Source organism: Punica granatum, chromosome 8 (genome assembly GCF_007655135.1).
Source record: "Punica granatum isolate Tunisia-2019 chromosome 8, ASM765513v2, whole genome shotgun sequence".
Taxonomy (NCBI): domain Eukaryota; kingdom Viridiplantae; phylum Streptophyta; class Magnoliopsida; order Myrtales; family Lythraceae; genus Punica; species Punica granatum.
This window is the reverse complement of record NC_045134.1, coordinates 8006512-8018574: the sequence shown is the minus strand read 5'-3', so window position 1 is coordinate 8018574 and position 12063 is coordinate 8006512. Positions and strand designations below refer to the sequence as shown.

The following is a 12063-nucleotide window of genomic DNA, read 5'->3' as shown; positions in this document are numbered from 1 at the left end:
CAAGTTTTCCTTTGTCACCCTCCATTCTCAATCTCTTTCTCCAGGCTGATAGAAACCATGGCTGATCTGATCCTTGGGAGCATCGTGGATTCCATCACCGAACATCTTGTTTCCCTCATTGCCCAGCAGATTGGGTTAACATGCGGTGTCAAGCGCGAGCTCAAGAAACTCCAGGGCACTGTCTCTGCTATTGCTGCTCTGCTTCGTGAGGCTGAAAAGAGACGAATCGAGGCTGAGGACGTGAAAGACTGGCTTCAGAAGCTGAAAGTTGTGGTTTACGATGCTGACGATCTGTTGGATGACTTCTCCACTGAAGCCCTGCGCCGTCCGATAGTGGCGGGAGGAGTTAAGCGAGTTCTGAATGAGGTGCGTATCTTTCTCTCCTCTTCTAATCAGCTTGTCTATGCCTGTATGATGGCTCATCGAGTTAAGGAGATTAGAGAGAGGATCGATGCCATTAAGAGTGATAGGTCTGACTTTAAGGTCGAGGGAAACGATGGTAATACCCTTGGAATTTCGGTGGAGAACCAACCTAGGCCGGAAACATCTCCGTACGAGCATGAACGATATGTGGTTGGAAGAGATGAAGACATAAAAGAAGTCATCAAGTTTTTACTCAATCCTGATTTTGAGGAGAATGTATCTATCCTACCTATAGTGGGGATTGGAGGCCTCGGGAAAACAACTTTAGCAAGACAGGTATTCAACAATGAGAGCATTAAGGAATATTTCTCTGTTAAGCTTTGGGTTTGCGTGTCAACAAATTTCGATGCGGAGGAAATTATGAGGAAGATAGTTAGAGAATCCACTCTTGGCAAGGAACATAGAGATCTCAAGGGGGCTGAGTTGATAAGAAAGGTGAGAGAAGAGCTCGATGGGAAGAAGTTTTTACTTGTGTTAGATGATGTATGGAATGAAAATCGGTCTAAGTGGTTGGAACTTGAAGGATTTCTTATGAATGGTGCAAAAGGCAGTAAAATATTAGTGACCACTCGCCATCTTAGAGTGGCCAAAACTATGAAACCACCACCATATTATGAGTTGAGGGGCTTACTTGAGGATCAGTCGCTCGCTTTGCTAATGCGAATGGCAGGGAAGCAAGAACACGAGTGGAAAACTCAGAATTTAGAAGAGATTGCAAAAGAAATTCTGAAGAAGTGTGCTGGAGTTCCCCTTGCAATCAAGACGATTGGGCGACTGTTGGTATTTTTGAGAGATACAGAGGAAGACTGGTTGAACTTCAAGGATAATGACTTATCGACAATAAATCAGGAGGAAGGTGATATCATGCCATCGCTAAAGCTAAGCTATGATTTTCTGCCATCACATTTGAAGCAGTGCTTTGCTTACTGTTGCTTGTTTCCAAAAGATTACGAGCTAGACCCATCTGAGCTCATTCATCTTTGGATGGCACAGGGATTTATCAAACCCCTGGGCAATAGGAAGACTCAGCTCGAAGACGTCGGCCATGATTATTTTATGGAGCTGCTTTTGAGATCCTTTTTCCAGGACATAGAAGAAGATCCTGATGGCAACATTGTGAGATGCAAAATGCATGATTTGATGCATGACCTCGCACAGTCGGTTGCAGGAGATAATTGCATCACCATTGACAGCTCCCATGAGAAGAAGTTACCACAAGGAGCTCGCCATGTATCCACCAATGATCTGGTTGTGTTGAAAGGCCAATTTGAGAAAGACAGAAGAATAAGGTCCCTGCTTTTCACCAACGAGAAAAACTATATTGATATTTATTTGGATGTCTCATGTTTCAGAAATCTACGGGCGCTACGTGTTCATATGGCAAGGATAACTGTGATATCCAGTTCAATCGGTAAACTAAAGCATATGAGGAGCCTCGATCTATCATGGAATCATTTTCAGTATCTTCCGAACTCTATAAGCGGGTTGTGCAATCTAGAGACGCTTAATCTTAGAGGTTGTTGGTGCCTAGAAAGACTACCCAGAGGCTTGACGAAGTTGGTTAATTTGAGGCAGCTTGATGTGAGTGAATGTCCTGAGTTAACACATATGCCAAGGGGGATTGGGAATTTGACTAATCTGCAAATGCTAGTTGCATTTAAGGTGGGGGAGGATTCGATTCGAGATGATGCTGCAGGGTTGAATGAGTTGAGCAAACTTACTGGATTGAGGAAAGGATTAACTATCGAATGCTTGGAAAGAGTGAGAAGTGTTCCGAGCGGGTTGGAAGCTTCCTTCCCAATTGAGAAGTTAGCTCTCCAGTCATTGAAGCTACGGTGGCACTATATATATTCTACGGAGGCTGATGCAGAAGTTTTAGAAAGACTTCGGCCCCATCCAGATCTAAAGAAATTGTCGATAGTAGCATACGGTGGTGTCCAGCCTTCATCCTGGATTTCTCAACTTCATAAACTAGTCGAATTTGAGTTTAGGAATTATTTTGGCCGCGTGCATCTACCACCTCTAGACCAGCTGCCTTCACTCAAAAGAATCTTCTTATTTTCTTTGAGCGAATTGCAGTGGATAGAATTGTCGGAGAGTGAGAGCGGGACGCCGCCGTCTAATTCCTTTCCATCCTTAGAAGAAATAAGGCTAAAGAGTCTGCCTAAATTTAGGGGATGGGAGAGGAGGAGGACGAGGAGGAGGAGGAGCAGCAGTAGAATTGAACAAGACGAAGAAGCTATTCAGGAGGAGGTGGAGGAGGAGGAGGATGATGATTCTTTATTGATGCTCCCCCTGTTCTCTCACAAGGTCAAGGTCACCATAGATGTATGCCCAACATTCTCATACATGCATGGTCAAGAGCTGCATCTGAAGAAAACCTCAACCAGAATTATAAAGCAGCTTTTGAGGAATTTAACTTCAGCATCGTTATCGTCGTCGTCGTCGTCGTCGAGGATTACGTTGATCTCCCCATCTTCTATATCTCTCCTCGCACTGACCGGCCTCACCATTTCTGAAGTGGAGGACTTAGAGCACTTGCCAGTGGAGTTGTTTCAATCCCTCCCGTCTCTCCAGTCTCTTGCAATCAAACATTGCCCTCGCCTGAAAGGTCCCCCTGTGTGGGCGATCCTCCGATACCTAACATCCCTCGAGTCGTTGACGATAATCTGGTGTCCAGAACTTGACTTATCAACGGGGGAGTCAGGATATCAAGAAGCCATGCCTGAAGAACCAGCTTATAAACTCCGAGAATTGAAATTCGGGTGGATTTCTCAACGTCATAAACTAGTTCATATTGAGATTTGTTTTTGTGATAACTGCTTGCGTCTACCACCTCTAGACCAGCTGCCTTCACTCAAAAGAATCAACTTAGTTTATTTGAGGAATTTGCAGTGGATAGAATTGTCGGAGAGTGAGAGTGGGACGCCGCAGTCTAATTCCTTTCCATCCTTAGAAGAAATACATCTGAGTGATTTGCCTAAATTTACGGGATTTGAGAGGAGGAGGAGGAGGAGGAGGAGCAGCAGTAGAATTGAACAAGAGGAAGAAGCTATTCGGGAGGAGGATGATGATTCTTTATTGATGCTCCCCCTGTTCTCTCACAAGGTCAAGGTCACCATAGATGTATCGACAGGGCGATGCCCAAAATTCTCATACATGCATGGTCAAAAGCTGCATCTGATGAAAATCTCAACCAGAATTATAAAGCAGCTTTTGAGGAATGTAACTATACGCCATGCTTCAGCATCATCATCATCGTCATCGTCGTCGTCGAGGATCACGTTGATCTCCCTATCTTCTATATCTCCCCTGCCACTGACCCGCCTCACCATTTCTGAAGCGGAGGACTTAGAGCACTTACCGGTGGAGTTGCTTCAGTCCCTCCCGTCTCTCCAGTCTCTTGCAGTCAGTTATTGCCCTCGCCTGAAAGCTCTCCCTGGGTGGGCGATCCTCCGATACCTAACTGCCCTCGAGTCGTTGACGATATCCAACTGTCCAGAACTTGACTTATCAATGGGGGAGTCAGGATATCAAGAAGACATGCCTGAAGGACCAGCTTATAAACTCCGAGAGTTGGAATTCTTGGGGATTGGAAAAATGAAGACTCTCCCATGGTGGATTCAGCACCTCACCAACCTCGAAAGCTTAAAAATTGCATATTGCAATGATCTGAATGCTTTTCCTGAGTGGTTTCCACAGCTTACCTCACTCAAACGTCTTCATATTTGTCTTTGCGGGGGAGAGCTGAGAAGAAGGTGCAGAAGGAACATCGGAGAGGACTGGCCTAAGATTTCTCACATCCCCGACATAAATGTGTCGCCGCCATAGGTCAATGATTTCTCATTCTCATTTTTATGGTTCTTGCTTAAATATTTGTGCATTTCTCACTCATCAGTTTAACCAATGCTTCATTCCTTAACACATGTTATTTGGGAAAGGATCAGTAAGACTCATTTGAGTTGTTTCATGGAGAGTTCGAAACTGCTGTCTGTAGATCTCGGCCATTAGATTGTTGATCCCTGTCACATCTGATCTGATTTTCTCCTTCCTGCACCACAAATTCTTTCCTCGACAATACCCATTTACATCTTTACGGATAGAAAAAAGCAGGAAAGAATCTACTGTCATATCGTCGATACTCTCTTTGCATTGCATTCGCTCATTGTTCTGTTACCGAATTGAGTTTAATTTCATTGTTTTTTTTCTAACGTTCTGGAAAACCTCAATCTGCTGAAGATATGAAAGGGCCCTTTTCCTCTGCTTCCTACTTCCGGTGTTTGGCTAAAAAGCTCTTTTACTGCTGAGTGATCTGACTGTCGCGGTTCAGTACTTTTGTCAAGAGGAGAAGTAATGTCTCATTTAATAACTTTGATCAATGAAGCTTGTTCTTATTCCACTCCGCTCCAGGTATATATCGTACATTTGCAAATGGCAAGTTAGAACACTTCTTTAATATTTAACGAGTAATCGAGATACCAAGTTTTCTGACTCGTGGTCTGCTCTTCTTCCCTTGGTTGCCTCAAAATTTAAGCAGGATGTATGTTACTTTCAGTAAGCTATCGAGATCATTTTATCTGAAGTTCACAAATCCATCTTCTGAAGTCGAGTTTCTGGAAGAGGGACTGATGAATTATTGAGTTTGTTGAGCTTCCGAACTTCAGCGTATGTGAAGAAGTTGGATAAATTTTATCTTAAGGATCAGCATTCCCGTTCCAGGTATAGCTTCTTCTTCTTCTCCTGCCGCTTCTTATTTCTTTCCATTAAGATTTTCTCGTCCCATGATGTTAACATAGTCAGTAGAAAGAAATAATCTTATCAATTTTTTTCCTTTATTTTCTGACAGATGGAAAGGCTTTGTCACTTGTTAGGTGCCCGGATGCATGGAGAGATGCTCTCGGGGACAAATAGTGTAACCTCCCAAGCTACATTCCTTCCATGCTTTCTGCACTTTATTTCGCTGGCACTCATTGTTCCTCGTCAGTGCAGCCAGTTTGAAGGAAAGGCACTAGCGCACCCATCCCATCAGTTATCTCCTAACTATAGTAAATATATATATATATATATATACTCAACATGCCTTCATGTAACTATATTACTGTATATGTCAATTTTCATCCTATTCTATGATGCGGTCATAGTTAACGGGATATTGGTCTTGCAGGGAATATATTAGTGGACGCTCAATCAGAATTTGAAAGACATGATTGACACTGCATGGAGCCTGCATTACGGGATCGTTCATAGAGGCTTGAACAGGTCAGTAAGAGGGAGATTGATTTGGAATCGGGGGCAGGTTCCCCTAGATTAACCTCTTACTTTTCTACAATAAATTTTTTAAAAATTGAGGAAAGGATCGATCAGACTCATTTGCATTGTTTCATGGAGAGTTCGAATTGCTGTCCGTAGGTCTCAGCTATCATTGTTCGCTGTCACATCTGAGTTTCCCCCTGGACCACAAATTCTTTCCTTGGCTATACCCATTAACATTTTTACGGATAGGTAAAAAATAGGAAAGAATCTGCTGTCATCAACTACTCCCTTTGCGTCTTGTTCATTGTTCTTTTACTGAATTTAAGTTCCCTGTCATTTTTTCCCTAAAGTTATGGCAAACCTCAATTTGCAGATGATGTATATGAAAGGCCTTCACTCCAACCTACTTACAGAATTTAGCTCAAGCTCTTAAATTGCGGAGTGATCTTGACAGTTGAGGTTCAGTTTTGTCAAGAGTGGACAGTTTATAGTGTCTCATTTACTCTGATCAATGAAGCTTGTTCTTATCCCACTCCAGTCCAGGTATATATCGTACATTTGCAAATCTGAAGTTAAAAGACTTTTAGACATTTAATAGTTAAAGAGTAATTGAGATAGCGAAGTTTTCTGACTCATGGCCCATATTATCTTCCCTCAGTTGCCTCAAATTTAAAACAGGGCGTACAGTACTTCCTGTAAGCTGTTGAGATCAAATTATCCCAAGCTCGTAAATTCATCTTCCCAAGTCGAGTTTCTGGAAGAGGGACAGGTGAATTGCTGATTTTGTTGGACTAGTTTCCGAACTTCAGAATATGTGAAGAGGGTTGGAAAAATTTGATCTTAAACATCATCATTTACATTCCAGGTATAGCTTCTTGTTTTGCCGTCTCTGACTTCTTACCATTATGTTTTCCTTGTTCGATGACACTGACATGGTCAGTGCAAAGAAATGATCTTATCAATTTGTATCCTTTATTTTCTGAAGGATTGAAAGGCTTGGTCACTCGTTAGGTGGCCGAATGCACGGAGAGATTTTCTCAGGGACAAAATAGTGTAACCTCCCAAACTACATTCTTTCCATGCTTTCTACACTTTATTTGCTCGCACTCATTGTTCCTTGTCAATGCAGCCAGTTTGAAGGCAAGGCACCAGCGCACCCAACCCATCAGTCCACTCCTGACTACACACCCACCATGCCTTCATGTGACAACATTTAAGGTGGGGGAGGATTCGATTCGAGATGATGCTGCAGGGTTGAATGAGTTGAGCAAACTTACTGGATTGAGGAAAGGATTAACTATCGAATGCTTGGCAAGAGTGAGAAGTGTTCCGAGCGGGTTGGAAGCTTCCTTCCCAATTGAGAAGTTAGCTCTCCAATCATTGGAGCTACGGGGGGACCATTTCTATTCTAAGAAGGCTGATGCAGAAGTTTTAGAAAGACTTCGGCCCCATCCAGATCTAAAGAAATTGTCGATAGTAGGATACGGGGGTGTCCAGCCTTCATCCTGGATTTCTCAACTTCATAGACTAGTCAAATTTGGGTTTGGGCATTATTATGGCCGCGTGCGTCTACCACCTCTAGACCAGCTGCCTTCACTCAAAAGAATCTACTTATTTTCTTTGAGCGAATTGCAGTGGATAGAATTATCGGAGAGTGAGAGCGAGACGCCGCCGTCTAATTCCTTTCCATCCCTAGAAGAAATAAGGCTAGAGAGTCTGCGTAAATTTAGGGGATGGGAGAGGAGGAGGATGAGGAGGAGGAGCAGCAGTAGAGTTGGACAAGAGGAAGAAGATATTCAGGAGGAGGTGGAGGAGGAGGATGATGATTCTTTATTGATGCTCCCCCTGTTCTCTCACAAGGTCAAGGTCACCATAGATCTATGCCCAACATTCTCATACATGCATGGTCAAGAGCTGCATCTGAAGAAAACCTCAACCAGAATTATAAAGCAGCTTTCGAGGAATTTAACTTCAGCATCGTTATCGTCGTCATCGAGGATCACGTTGATCTCCCCATCTTCTATATCTCTCCTCGCACCGACCGGCCTCACAATTTCTGAAGCGGAGGACTTAGAGCACTTGCCGGTGGAGTTGTTTCAATCCCTCCCGTCTCTCCAGTCTCTTGCAATCAAAGATTGCCGTCGCCTGAAAGGTCCCCCTGTGTGGGCGATCCTCCGATACCTAACTGCCCTCGAGTCGTTGACGATATACGACTGTCCACAACTTGACTTATCAACGGGGGAGTCAGAATATCAAGAAGACATGCCTGAAGGACCAACTTATAAACTCCGAGAGTTGAAATTCAGGTGGATTTGGAACATGGGGACTCTCCCATGGTGGATTCAGCACCTTACCAACCTCGAAAGCTTAAAAATCGAATTTTGCTTGAATCTGAGGGCTTTTCCTGAGTGGTTTCCACAGCTTACATCACTCAAACGTCTTGAGATTTGCGGGGAAAAGCTGATAAGAAGGTGCAGAAGGAACATCGGAGAGGACTGGCCTAAGATTTCTCACATCCCGGACATATATGTGCGCTTGAACTTGGCCTTGCCTTTAGAGGTCAATGATTTCTCATTCTCATTTTTATGGTTCTTGCTGAAATATTTGTACATTTCTCACTCACCTGTTTCACCAATGCTTCCTTACTTAACACATGTTATTTGGGAAAGGATCGATAAGACTCATTAGCGTTGTTTCATGGAGAGTTCGAAACTGCTGTCTTTAGATCTCGGCTATTAGATTGTTGATCCCTGTCACATCTGATCTGAGTTTCTCCTTCCTGCACCATAAATTCTTTCCTCGACAATACCCCTTTACATTTTTATGGATAGAAGAAAGCAGGAAAGAATCTACTGTCATATCGTCAATACTCTCTTTGCATTGCATTCGCTCATTGTTATGTTACCGAATTGAGTTTAATTTCATTGTTTTTTCCTAAAGTTCTGGCAAACCTCAATCTGCAGAAGATATGAAGGGCCTTTTCCTCTGCTTCCTACAACTGGTGTTTGGTTAAAAAGCTCTTTTACTGCTGAGTGATCTGACTGTCGCGGTTCAGTGCTTTTGTCAAGAGGGGGAAGTTTAAATGTCTCATTTAATAACTTTGATCAATGAAGCTTGTTCTTATTCCACTCCGCTCCAGGTATATGTCGTACATTTGCAAATGGCAAGTTATAAGACTTCTTTGATATTTAACGAGTAATCGAGATACCAAGTTTTCTGACTCATGGTCTGTTCATCTTTATACTTTGAAATTTTGTTGTGGAAACAGGATTAATAGCAGAGGAGTGTGTTAATGTGATTGATGAATGATTTAGCCACAACATGGTTCTGGAAATAGCACATGCGCTTGTAAGTTGATTACTAAGTTTCCTAAATTAATTCGTAGCCTAGTATGTCAGGAATTTTCCTCCTCCTTTCCTATAACTAGCAAGGCCTTAGATTATGACACTGCGATGATCAGGTTTGCAACTTCCTTTTTTTTTAAGACTGAAACCATCTGTCTAATACCTCAACTTTACTTTGTTTTAACAGAGAACTGTCCATTAATTAATCCCAGATATGTGTGATGTTGAAGATCAAGTTGGCTTGGCTGGGTCAGTGTAAGTCTCGTTCAGGTGCTTTCTCTTAAACCTTTTCTCAAAGGTTTTACATGATTAATCTTTTCATGTTCAGTACCATTTCTTGTAAAGGGCAAATTAAGAGAATCTTGCCTTTCTTGTCTTCTATCTTTGACGGAAGCAAAAATAGAATCCAATTTCTGCTGACTCTGAATGCCATCTAGATGTGCCTCTAGCAGCTCAATCATCCTTCCCCTCAAAAGGAGATAACCATTCCGAGTTGTCAGCAGAAGAACCAGGAATTCGTCTTCAGATGCTTCAAAGGTATGGAATTTTCGATGACGAACATCAGCCAATGCTTTTATTTTTTACGGAGAGTTTTGATAATTCACGTAGATCTTTTGTAGTTGCTCCGATGGCAGCACTTGTATGGCATCTGGTGTCTCCACTTTCAGTTGTTTGTCCCTCATTGTTCCTTATCAATGGATCTGCTACTGAAGGCACTGGCTGAGATGCCGAAACAGCTTTATCTCAATGGAGGCTGAGCTGCTGTGGAGCTGATTGACTCTGTTTGTATGGAGGGAAATGATAAGGTCCATAACAACTCTTTCGCAATTAATCCGACCCCTTAATTCGCATCATTTTAGGGTCTCTCCACTTTCGCTTATTCAATGAGCCGTTCCACTTTCACTTATTCAATGAGCCGTTCCAGCGTCTCCGTTTCACATTTGCTGAAGTTTCCTCCTCTCTGTGTCTAGTCAAGTAATTTTAACATTCTGTGAGCAGGTTCTCAGCTTCAGGATTTCGGATCTAGCATGAGTCACGGTCTAGAGAGGATACTATATTGTGGTCACTGTAAATGATGGAGAATGAAAAATGCTGTTTGTTAACAGTGATTTCTTTTAAATGTAAAACTGGCCCGTGCATTGCATGGGTATAATTTATACTTCCATATGGCCATGTTACAGTATCTTCAAGTGAAGCAAGAGTAAGCTCACATCGGAATTCTAGTGTCGCAACAAAGCGAAACAGAGTTATTTCTCAAATTCAAGGACGCAGCCCTTGCATGGATCTCAGGACCTAAAGAAACGACCCTCAACAGAGCTGCCAACACCCGGTTAAGGGTACCAACTACCAAACGCTATATCTGATCAAAATCCGAGCCATTTATTACTCAATGGGGACCCTACAAACAATTTTCGAAACACATATGCAACCAAGAACTCTACTATGAAACAATTGATCTTACATTAGAGCATCATGTTGGCAGATGACAGTAAAAATTACAAGTGATTGTATGTCGCAGCAGAAATTACAAAAACTGGGGCTTTATCTACTCGATGGGGAGGACCTTCTTGACGAATAGATTTAAGTTGCTGTGAGAAGAACAAATATCTCTTAGCAAGCCAACAAGGGCAAACTGTAGCAATAGCGTTTTCGAGCAGTGCTAAATAAAATCAAAGAGAGGAGGGGGGAGTCCTCAACTAAAGAGAGTGAATAATTTGAGTGCACGTTTGATATGCTAGAATGCATTGTTCTAACGTCTCTCATTGTATTGTCGATTATGACCATCTGCAGTTGAAAAGTTTATCTGTTGGAACTACCGACTATATAGTTTTAGGTGATGTTAACTTAAAGAAGCTGGATTGGGCAGAGAAAGGGGAAAACAGCCATTGGCCTCCTCATCATATCAGAGGCTTATCAGACACGAACCGTTTGGTTTTAGGATTAATTTTTAAAATTTTAACTATAATTTTAACTTTATTCACTACACAATAAAAATTAACAGCATAATTATTACTTTTTTCCCTTTTTATCAAATTTTTAACCATTCGATTCAATTTTTAATATTAAATTCTCTCGACGATTTATTATTATTTTTTTTTACATTTTTTCTCATAATTCAACACGATCATTACAATTCAATTGAAATCAAAACTCAACTCCACTTAATTCTAAAATCAAAAACACTTGACATAAATGCTACCCATCAAGAGAAGGCAGACATAAATGTTGTCTAATTAGGCCCATATTTAATTGCCCAAATCAGAAGATACAGCACAAGGGCATGACAGATATATTATAACCCAAAGTCTTAATTCACGAGGAGAATAGGGCAGCTAATCAAGATGCAAGCAAGTGTTACGTGTAAGTTGTTTGTAAACAACATATATAGATTAGACATGGTGAAGACAAAACAAGAGGAGAAGACAGTAGGGGGAGATGGGTCCATGAAAAAGATGGGAGGCTAGGTGTAAATTATCTACTCGATGGGGAGGACCTTCTTGACGAATAGATTTAAGTTGATGTGAGAAGAACAAATATCTCTTAGCAAAGCCAACAAGAGCAAACTATAGCAATAGCAATTTCGAGCGGTGCTAAATAAAATAAAAAGAAAGGAGGGGGGCAGAGCAGGAGGAAGAGGAGGAGAAAGGAAGAGGCCCAAGAGGGCTTAAGGGGGTCAACGTTGGGTTAGAGAGAGTGAAAATGCATAGGAGTTGCTGCTTCACTTTTTTTCTTTATTTCAACAAGAGTAATAAAAAAAAATAACAAACATTATTATTATTATTATTATTATTATTATTATTATTAATATTAATATTATTTAAGAATAAAAGAAAAAAAGAAAAATAAAGGGCTGTTTTGGAATCTTCATTTTCTCACTGAATCCATAACCTAGTTTTTGCCACTGAGAGACAGGGAGAGCACAATTTTCAATCTTCTAATAGTGACTTTCCATAGACAAGTCTTCTTTTTATTTTCTTTCAAAAAAAAAAAATAAAAAAATAAAAAAATACCTCACAAGCTGTTTTCAGAGTTCGGACCGCTT

General features: G+C 41.5%; 1 protein-coding gene across 23 annotated transcripts; it reads left to right on the top strand.

Moving 5' to 3' along the window:
* Positions 1-10203, top strand: LOC116187544 (putative disease resistance protein RGA4). Of its 23 annotated transcripts, none has more exons than XM_031516291.1 (16): positions 1-2685; positions 3487-4254; positions 4663-4833; positions 4961-5142; positions 5270-5335; positions 5588-5682; positions 5833-5925; positions 6050-6219; positions 6335-6541; positions 6662-6729; positions 6806-8235; positions 8640-8815; positions 8945-9024; positions 9208-9290; positions 9458-9557; positions 9641-10203. In XM_031516291.1, the coding sequence occupies exons 1-2, from the start codon at positions 58-60 to the stop codon at positions 4252-4254; spliced, it is 3396 nt and encodes a 1131-aa protein (XP_031372151.1). In that variant the 5' UTR covers positions 1-57; the 3' UTR covers positions 4663-4833; positions 4961-5142; positions 5270-5335; positions 5588-5682; positions 5833-5925; positions 6050-6219; positions 6335-6541; positions 6662-6729; positions 6806-8235; positions 8640-8815; positions 8945-9024; positions 9208-9290; positions 9458-9557; positions 9641-10203. The 23 variants fall into 23 exon arrangements, with proteins under 23 accessions (XP_031372151.1, XP_031372153.1, XP_031372147.1 ...); XM_031516293.1 differs by lacking the exon at positions 5833-5925 and having other exon boundaries at positions 5270-5451; positions 9641-9826; positions 10020-10203; XM_031516287.1 differs by having other exon boundaries at positions 5270-5451.
* The last annotated feature ends 1860 nt before the right edge of the window (positions 10204-12063 follow it).